The 10,717-nt window shown below is 32.6% G+C and overlaps 1 protein-coding gene across 1 annotated transcript; it reads right to left on the reverse strand.

The window, feature by feature from the left end:
• Positions 1-7,853: 7,853 nt before the first annotated feature.
• Positions 7,854-10,674, reverse strand: LOC111410720 (uncharacterized protein At1g10890-like). The gene is made up of 2 exons (XM_023041205.1): positions 8,972-10,674; positions 7,854-8,298 (listed from the first exon to the last, which is right to left on the reverse strand). Exons 1-2 carry the CDS (start codon positions 9,317-9,319, stop codon positions 8,032-8,034), a joined length of 615 nt encoding a protein of 204 aa, XP_022896973.1. The 5' UTR covers positions 9,320-10,674; the 3' UTR covers positions 7,854-8,031.
• Between the last annotated feature and the right edge of the window lie 43 nt (positions 10,675-10,717).

Below are 10,717 nucleotides of genomic sequence, written 5' to 3' on the forward strand. Positions count from 1 at the left end.
CTTATCAAATAAATGCTCCAAACATGTCAGCAGGTTTCAGTGTGTGAATTAAATGCTGTCATATCTGCAACAAAACTGGCATTACAATTACATTCATCAATCATCAGTATATAAACGTCCACATTCGAAGAGAGTAAATAGATATAAATGCAACATAACCATTAAAGCTGCTCACAGTTTTATCGTGTTTAGCCCTGTTAATCGTGACCGTCGATGCTCCATAGGCCAAATGACAATGCATCGTGCATGTTTTCGATATGGTCTGTTATGGTAGAAAAGAAGTTAAATACGTAGTGTCTTGTGCGTAAGTAGCATCATTCTAATATTAGGTTTAGATAGCAATTGCAATTGGATGCATTGAAAGTGTAGAAATGGGATAACTTTTCTGCTTTTTCAATGCTATCAATTATCATGTGACAGTGGACCCCTTGATTCATTGTCTGAAGCATAGCACTAGAAAGAAAATCAGTATCCCATAAAAAATGTGACTCGTTTGTAAAATTGAAATTTCAAATGTTGGTGGCACCTTCGTAACCCCAAATCCTTGAATTCATTACTATTTCTCATGTGATACAGCAAAAATAGTGAAAAAATAACCAAAATTTCTCCAAAAGGATGGATCGAACTTTAAGATTTACCGTCTAACAAATTAGTATTAAAGATCGATTCAATATATCTAACAAATTAGGTGAGTCGCAGCTCCAATCTTCTGTTGGTCGTAACCCTCTTATTCATGTCGCTCCATCCACAACTAGGGTCATCTTCGATAATATTTCTTCCAACTATTGACCAATAGGAGAAAACAAGATCTTTAGCTCAGAAGAAAAGGTTGAATTCCTGTCATTCATATGTAGAAGAGAAAAAGAAAATGTTAAAATCAAGTTTTGTTTGCTCAACCCTCCCTCTTGGTTTATTTTTGGAATGAAAAAGAAAGAAATTTTTATGTATATCATTAAATTAGAAAAGTTAGCAAAGGTTGTTTAAAATTTGACTGTGTTCTTCCGTGTTTAATGGGCGTCATTTTATTTTATTTTTGTGCAGAGAGAGAGAGAGAGAGAGGGGCAGTAGGTTAAAAAAAGTGGTGAAAACAAGAGATGAAAGAGTCAACGAAGAATAGAATAGAGTAATAGGGTTTAGTAACCCTAGCCATCTGCCTGGAACTGTATATACACTGAATTTCATGTTTCAAAGTTAAAATCCAAAGCAAAATTACAACTCATTAAGGTCGATTTTAACTAATGATGACTACATTATTGGATAATCTACTGTTTGAGTGGCTCAGATCACCGCCGCCTGCAAAAAATATATATAACATATAGATAGAGAGAGAGAGTAGGAGTGGGAGTGGGAGTGGGAGTCTTCACTCTTGAAAGATGAAAATTCACCCATGAAAGACCACCATTAACCCTAATTACAGACAAACGCACAGAGGAGAGAGATCTAGAGAGAAAGAAAGAGAGCGGTGATGGAAAAATAGTGGATTTGAAACAGAAAAAGGAAATTGGAGAAGCAAATTAAATGGATTTGTGTATGATGAGTAAATGATTTGAGAGGAACGAAGCCTGGTCCGAAGCCTTCACGTCGTCAATGTAAACAGCAAACTGTGATTGCTTCGAGCCAGCCAACGTCCCCCTCAAACATTCTTCTTCTTCCTCTTCTCTCTGCTTCTCCAGTGGTGGATATATATATATATACTCTCACAGTCTCACTCACATATATCTATATATATCTCCATCCCCCACAAGAAAACTGCAGCCTGGGGGGAGGGGGGATTTGCTCACACTCTCTGATACTGAAAACCTAAGGCCGAAGGTGCTGATTTATAGGAGGGAGAATGGGGGGAATTGGGTGGTTAGGGGTAGAGTTACTTCAGTTTTTAGTCGATGACAACAAGAAATTCTGTAACGCGTACGCTTCTCGTGGCTCCTGCGAATAAATAAATAAATAAATAAGAAAAACTAAATTTGATTCACATATTATACCAAAATAACAAAAAAAAAGGATATCGCTATTTACATCTACAATTTTTATATATGCATCTACTTTTAAAAATATGATTATATTATATTTTTATCTTATACAAATTTATTTAAATAGACATATATAAAATTAAATGAAAATAATGTCGTTCTAACTCCATCCATTAATATTTATTTTTATAAATTCTTTTAAAACTTTTTATATTCCTTTAGAGTTTGTATTTAGATAAAATTCTAATAATAATAAAATACCATCTTCATCTAAAATCATAAAAAACCTAATCATAAAATATCATCTTCAACAAAAATTTAAAAAAAAATACACACATTATTAGATTTATAATTCTTTCATGATATGAAAAATAGAATATTATTTTTTATGCTTTTTTAAATATTGGTTTGATAGATGAAAATATACTAGAAATTTTAAAATAAATTTCAATATATACCTGTCTAAATATTCTTATAATACAAAACGAAACAAACTTAAAATTATCATCTGAAATACGAACAACCAAAATTATGAGCTTATAACCTAAAAAAGCAATATATATATATATATTATTTGTTTGGTTGCTTGAACAGTATACTCTTAATAGAATCTTATAAATTCAAGAAAAAAGATTTTCTAACTTTTATAACTAAATATTAAAGTACCGGCATGACAATATAGAAAATGAAAAGTAATTAGATTAAATGTTGATAATGATTTTAAAATTTTTTGAAATAGTATTAGGAACGTATTTATAATGGGATGAATATATAAAATTTGTATGACTCAATAACGTTTAAATGAATGAATTTAATAATGACAATATTTGAATTTGACGTGGGTCAAAATAGTGATTTTTTAAAATTTTAATAAAAAAAAGTTGACATTTCTGGACATTTTGCCGATTAATGAGGGAATCAAAATTGTGTCACGCGTCGTAGCATGAGTGGACAGTTTTAAAATGAAACACACTTTCCCGTCCATTTCAATTTGAAAATCAGTGGAGTGTCAACCATAATGAAACAAAAGAATGCACAAGTGGCTTATTCCAAAATCTAATCTATTCAATATATACTACTAAAATAAATGAACTCTATGTTCCTCAGAAAAAAAAAATTACAAATTTGTTGAAAATGGTTATTATCAAATGTTGATTGATTTATGAGCATATACATAGAATTGGTTGGGCATTGATTGATTTATTATATTTACTAGGAAAAAAAGTTAAGATACTTCCATTATACTACCGCGCATTTATCTAAAAAAATCATCTCTCGTGGCTCATCCCACTTTCATGAACCACAAAATAAAAGGTTAGAACAATTTTGCTTTCTTTCAATTATCATATAGATCTTTTTGATCCTTTATACGACAAATTTCTATTTATGGTACGAAACTAACACGTGAATTATTGTAAGTTTAGGGTTTGAAATTTTCAACGATTGAGGTCTACTATTTAGAATGCGTCAATTTTAATATTAAAGAATTAGTATGAAGTTGCTTTGTAAAAAAATATGTTAAACATTTGATTGAAAAAGTCAATGAAATTTGACGTGTGGATTATCCCGATATTAGGGTTTGAAATTTTGATCGATTGAGGTCTACTATTCAGAATGCGTTAGTTTCAACAATAAGTGCAAGTTGTGTATAAGATCGTTATAAACCTCTCATTAACAAAGTCACCTAGATCTAACACGAGCATTGTTATGATATATCTTAGAGTTTGGAATTTAGATTGATTGAAATTTATTACTCATGATGTGTTAATATCAGTAACAAAGACTAAGTATTCTTAACAAAGATATAACTTGTGGATTATTCTAGGTTTGAGATTTTTTATCATTCAATTCTACGATTTAAAATGAATTAATTTCAACAATAAAGATTAGGTACGGAATTGTTTAATTTGAAAATTATTTAAAATCTAACATACGGGTTAAAATTCAGAGCTTAGGTTTAAGATTCTGATTGATTGAGGTCTACTATTCAGAATGCATTAATTTCAACGATAAAGATTAATTTTGAAGTGGCTTTGTAAGATATTAATTCAAATTTCATATTAACAAAAGTCAATGAGATGTAACACGTGAACAAGCTCAATTGTGGTCCACTAATAGGAATGCATCAATTTCAATGAAAAAGATTATTTATGAAATTATTACAGTAGTAAGAAAAAGGACAATTGCTAAACCCAGCCTTCAGTGAAAAATAGGGTCCAATTTTGTCTCTAAAGAATTTTGAGTGAACCTAAATGATTTTTGCCAAAAATAGGTTTCATGTTCTCCTTAGGTTCTGGTATTGGAGACCCTATGGATTACACACTTCTTACAAGAATTTACTGGTATCTCTCCTATAGATTTACATTATAAATTACTATTTACTGCCCCCAAGAGAGAGATTACATCATGTCATTCACTTAGTCTTGGAATCACGGTTAATTTTCCGCGTTACTCTATGACCCAAAAAATCGAATAAGTAGCTCATGTCTTACTTGCGTCTTATTTTGTGTAGGACCGCCCTTCACATTTTTAATCAGACAATTGTGTTAGCCATGACTAAACCATTAGCTTATTTACCAAAAAACGCCAAGTGATTTACATTAGCCACATTGTTGAACCCATTTCACTCTCTCCTAAGAAATAGGGTCGGATCGATCCATGGGTGGACAGGGGTGAGCTCAAGCCCATCTAACCCCTCGAAAAAATTTGTAATTGGCCCATTTCATCAAGTTAGTTTGAGGGTCAATTTCAAATTAAAATTCTTGAATGTTAGGAAAAGTTCTTAATACCGTTTTGAATTACTTGTGATGTTATTCGAAACATACCTTTCAATTTATAAAAATACTAAACTAAAAAGTCATAGCGAGATAAAATGGTTGCTTGAAATTAGTTCAATAAATCTTATTCATCGCGATCAAAACTTTTGGCCTATTCTTATGCTATAGTTCTCAATCGTCATGGTTGGTTCTTGATATCTTTTTGAATAACTCGTGACGAACCATGCAACGCATATATTGAAGTGAAAAAACATTATACAATGAACTAGAATAGTTAATCAAAGATAGCTACTAAAATAGATATAATGATTATATTTTGATCGCACTCCAACATTAATTTCAGTAAAAATCTATTTGACTTCAACTGACACTCGTTTTAAAAAAAATTACAAACCCAAGATTGATTAATCCTTGTTTCGCCTCTACGAAAGGAACATGGATATTGAAGAATGTTCTTAGATGGTCAAGCCATATAATAGGTTTTCCATTCCTTCAGTTTTCCATGGCAAGAGTGCAAGTATTTCCATGGACTGTATTTTCTCAAAATCATTTATAGATTTAAAAAAATCTAAATAAAATAACAATATTAGTAGAAAAATATAAATCTTTTGAGCCAAAAGTTGGTGGTTAACTTTTTTGAAGGTTAATTATCTTTATATTCTAAACTCATTGTGTCAATAATAATAATAATAATAATAATTGAGGATCGCAAAGGGCAACTCTCCCCCATCCCCATCGTGTTAGAAATTTTCGATAAACGAGACGGCATGAAAGTATTATCATTTATCATCTGAATTACTCAATTAAGTATTTTTTTCAAAATAGAAAATAAAAGGTTTAATTTCGGATTCCGTTATTGTCCCGATTACCTGACACGTGCTGGATGAGCTAGAGATATTTTACCATTCCTATAAAATAAAATTACAAAATAGATGATTCACCAAATAAAATTTGAAATTCAAAGAAGAAAAATTGTATCCCAAAGTACTTATCGTAAGTATATAGGCCATATTTTGACATTCTAAAAGAAGAAAATTGTAGAATACATGTCAAAAGGGTTTCGCCCCGATACCCGTTATTGTCGGGTTGTCAGCGCCACCGGAGAGTAAGGAAAAAACCCAAACCCGAATAACGAAAAACAGGTCATTGCTTCCAACGCGCTTCTCCGATCGTGAATTCCAAGTGATTGATTTAAAATTAAAAATGTATAATTCACACTCCTTCAGGCGCGTCGAAGTTATTTAATAGTTTCACCAGCAGTAACGGCAGCGTGTCATTGCAGTGAAAAGTGGTCAAAGAAAACGCCGATTGGTCCTCACGCGCACAAAATGAACGGTGGAGATTAGTCTGAATAATCGGACGGCAGAGATGATGTTTAAGAGCGTAGTAGAATTAAATGCAGGTTTGGACATACACCAACTAGAGAGGAGATGGGGCCCAGTTTGAGGAGCCAAGACACATCGATAAATGTAAAAATAGTCAGCATTGGGTCCCACTCTTGCAATTATGTGTTAATGATATGAGTATCATTGTATGTATGTATATGTGTATATATAGGATGAGAGAGAGAGAGAGATAGGAAGAGAGAGTGACAGCTCAGTGCTTTACGTAAAAACTGCCCGTTTTTTCTGCAGAAAATGAAAAGGAATTGACCCCAGAAATCTGAATTGCTTCCTGCTGTTTGTTTCAAATTAGACTATCAAAAATTTTGCCATTTTCCTCTGTAGAAATGACAAAATTTTTGGTTCATGACAACCCGGCCCACGGGCACAGTTCAAACTTTGTTTCTGATTCTGGATTTAGAATTTAATTATTTTATTTTATGGGAGTCGCAGCTTTTTAACCACACATTTTATCATTTTTTTCTTATCGAAATTTACTAAAAAATTAATTTTAAATGCATACAAAGTTATACCTATAAATGTATGTGCGTACTTTAGAGTAAAGTTCGTGCGTTAGGTAAACTAATTGTTGGAGGTTTATGATGAAAAAGAAAAAAAAAAGGTTTCTTTTTTCTTGTTAATAGATACTTGACAAAGAGGAGAAATAAAGATGAGTGGATCTTTGTGGTTTCTTGAGACATGAGGACATTACAATTTACAATCATGTGATTGTCCATTCTATTAATTCATGCTGTTCTTCTTGTCTTTTTTCATGTGGTCTTCTTGTAATTTCATTGTCAATAATATATGCTTTTGTACGTTTTGATTGTCCAAACATGTGAAATCAATCTCAAGGGGACAATAATTTTTATTAATCCTTGGCCTCAAAGAAGAGTCAATAAAGATTGTTTTGGGATTGAAGTAATTATAAATCAAATTTGATCTTGAATTGACAAGAATTTGTAGTAATCCTTAGCCTTAAAGAAGAGTCAATAAAGATTGCTTTGGGATTAAAGTGATTATAAATCAAATTTGATCTTGAGTTGACAAGAATTTGCATTAATCCTTAGCCTCGAAGAAGAGTCAATAAATATTGTTCTGAGATTGAAGTAATTGTAAATCAAATTTGTTCAACTAGGGTTTTGCAGAAGTTCACTTTTTACCAACAAAATTTAATTTTCTTGACTATTAACCGCAGTCAAACATGCTCAAAGTCAACAAATATATAAAAAATCTATTTGACATAATTGTTGCTTTTGTTTTAGCTTTCAATAGAACAATTTTTTAAGTAATCGGCCTTCATTTTTATTTGAAAACTAACTTTTATAAGTACTTCCAAAATAAATTTATATTCTAGAATTAAATCATCTTCTTCTAAAAATTCTTATAACTAAAGAAACACTTTTATAAAATTAGTTAAATGAATCCAAAAGCAGCTTTTGAGTCTTAAAGGCTTGTTTTGACTTTTCAAAAACCATACTAAACGGGCCCAAAGTTTTCTTTTTGCCCTAAACGTAAAATTATGTAAACATACACATGAACTGAACAAACATAGTAGGATCTATAAAAGAAATTTCCCTTAATTATATCAACACACCCATTCCCCTCATTATCTTCTTGATACCCAATAAAGCAACAAAAAGTTACATTTGATATAGAACCTATAAACCAACCTCATGCCTACTATATAGACGAGCACATACCGAAGAGAACTACTAAGTACGTGGGCTCATAAAGATTGCCATATATTAGAGCTCTAGAAGACGAGAGCGAGTTGGATAAATAACAAATGATATGAGATCACCATTAACAAGTTTTTAAGCATAGAATTATTTCCAGAATATACAAAACAAGCACGCAGTAAGTGACAGAAGAAAAACAGAATAAAGAAGCGGTAAATAATCATTTGAAACCTAGGGCAAATGACACCTTAGGCCGGGATTTGTTCTTGCCTAATACTTTCATTTGTTTTGAGCGTTCTTCCTCCTCTTGTTGTTTTTTCCTTCGCATTGCCTCTTCTTTTTGTCTTTGCAGCTCCTCCAGTTCTCTATAGCGTTCCTCCTCCCTTCTTTGCTGTTCTAAAGCTTCTCTTCTTTGAGCTTCTTCCATTTTTCTTCTGTTCTCTTCAAGTAGCCTTTCCAGCTCTTCTTTCTCTCTCCGTGCTTGTTCCTGCACATTTCAGGAATCGAGTAATTTATACTATGAGCACAAGATTCATTGGAAGTAAACACAGCCTCCCAGCAAGATAATATTTCAAGCCCTTTGGGAAAAATTGAAAGTCCCAGTTATGAGATGCCCCTCAACACGGTCCTTTTTCTAGGCGTTCCAGGAATCACTATAACAATTTTCTTTTTAAATTTTAAATAAAGGAATGTAAGTTTCTTAAAACATAACTTTTAAATACAGGCCCATGCAGGCCTGAGCAAAAGGAAGAGGCAGGCTGGACCAGGGACTTGTATTCACATGCAGGGCTGCCTAGGCATTGAGTTGCCAACACATTTCGATACATCCATCCATACAAGTGCATCTTACATAGCGAAATGAGTGGCTCATAAAATTTTAACCAAATGGAGGCACTAAATTAGAGTATGGTAAGCAAGGGAGAAAATCCCTTCTCAAAGCATAGAGCTTCCTTTAGCCAAATATGGACTAGGGCTTCTAGCATGTAACAAGAAGCTATTGCTAGGCACACTTTTGGGGGAAAACAACTCCCTACTTTCTTCTAAGAAACCCATGTCGTTATTACTATCAAATGCCAACAAAAATTAAAAAAATAAGTTTGCCAAGAACAGTTTATGGAGAATGACCAAGAAAACAGTAGAAATTCGTAATAGATACTTGCCTCTCTCCGCCGAGCTTCGACATGAGCAGCTTCCTTTTCTTTTTCAATTTGGGCTGCAACTTCAGCAACAAGTTTCTTCCTACCTTCCTCTAGACGCTTATGTATTTCAAGCTCTATCTCCTCACAATTCAAGCTCTCCTCAACTTGCTTCTGAATTGCTGCTTCTACTCTCTTTGCAGTTTCTTCTTCTATTAATTTTAATTCTGCCTCCTGTTGACGCCTGGAAAAGAGTAAGAATGTTAAATAGGACATAGTTACTGATCCAATGAAGACGACGTAGATAAGGAGAACAGGAGTATAAAACCAGAACAAATTATGTACTGTTTTAAGTAGAATACAGAACAACATTAAGTAAGCAATGCTCAGTCATTATCATTTTTCCTTGGTGCATAACTCAAATGAATGACAAACTAACCTCCAAGGTCGAAAAGGCACTAAACATACATGCTTATGCTTTCAATGCATACCTCTAACGGAATCCTGATCCAAAAAATTCAGTTTTGAAACTGCTGAATAGTAGATTACAATGGGATCATCAATATAACAAGAGCAGAAACTTCCTTCACTTAATCCTGTTGAGAAGAATGTCAAGTGAACTGTTGCAGTTTCCACGTTAATAACTAAGAGTACTTCAGTCCTTTCGTTATAACAGATTTATAACCAAGCAAATGGCATATTGCTGTTAGAATAAAAGAACGTACTTTTAAACATATTGACTTATGCAGTGACAGGCTCCACAATCCTTGTATCCATTTTCGAGAATAGCATTAAAAATAGAATCCATGGTAGATGACAAGTTTCAAAAGCCTTGTGACCAAAGAAAATATAGAAGTTAAATGAAAAAAAGCCGCATGTACTTGGATGGAGTTGGCTATATGGATATCATTCTTCCACTCAGCTCCTTTAGAAGGTTATTTCCAAACTTAAACCAGAGTAGCTGAAATGTTATTTCGTTGACTCAAGTCCATGGGGTTTAATGTGAGCCTTTTCTCTAGGATTAACATTAAAATTCTATCAATTTTACATTATACAAATAAGTCATGATAAAAAAGTAAAACCTGAATCGTAACATTTTTCTTTAGAAAACTAAGTTGAATAAACCACAGCGTGAATTTCGGGATATATAAAAAGCTGTTTAAAAAATGAAAAAGAAATTAGAGAGGCAAGGCAACAGGGCATGCGGTTTGGGATTACAGAGTTTGCAACAAAATGACAGAGAAACAGCTATTTCCTAGAAATTCGTCGTGTTAGGTGAAAAGAATAGTAGAAAAGTATTATTAATTGTAAGCTAAATGTAAACATGACACAAACTGAATAAATATTCTTTGAGAAAGATTTCCATTCACTATACAGTCAATCTGGTTGATTACGAAGGATCATTAACGCTAAGGGATACCATCCCCAAGTGAGATGTCAATCCCAATTGTTTAAGATTGGAACTTTTTTTTTGCTTACAGTTTCAATAAATATTGAGGCAGCTTTGGTCAATGGTACGACCAATTTTATTAATTTTCTTCACAAAACCACAAAACAAGAATCCACTAGGAAATCAGCCAGGCCAAAGAGATCAACAAAGACCTGTCTTAAACCTCAAGAAATGACATCTTCAACGTGCTTCAACTATATATTCAGGGGTTTTTTTTATCAAAAAATGTATTTTGAAATAGTATTATAATGGAGAATGTGGTTAAAAAATAAGAAAAACTTTAGAGTTTGCGTATAATATTATTTTATTGAAAAATGTGT

Source organism: Olea europaea, chromosome 15 (genome assembly GCF_002742605.1).
Source record: "Olea europaea var. sylvestris chromosome 15, O_europaea_v1, whole genome shotgun sequence".
Lineage (NCBI taxonomy): Eukaryota > Viridiplantae > Streptophyta > Magnoliopsida > Lamiales > Oleaceae > Olea > Olea europaea.

Excerpts from the sequence above, each read along its gene's own strand:
- LOC111410720 (XM_023041205.1), bottom strand. The coding sequence starts at position 9,319 with ATGTTGTTCTGTATTCTACTTAAAACAGTACATAATTTGTTCTGGTTT. Across the intron at positions 8,299-8,971 it reads TCGAAGCTCGGCGGAGAGAG|GAACAAGCACGGAGAGAGAA; the intron begins GCAAGTATCTAT and ends TGAAATGTGCAG.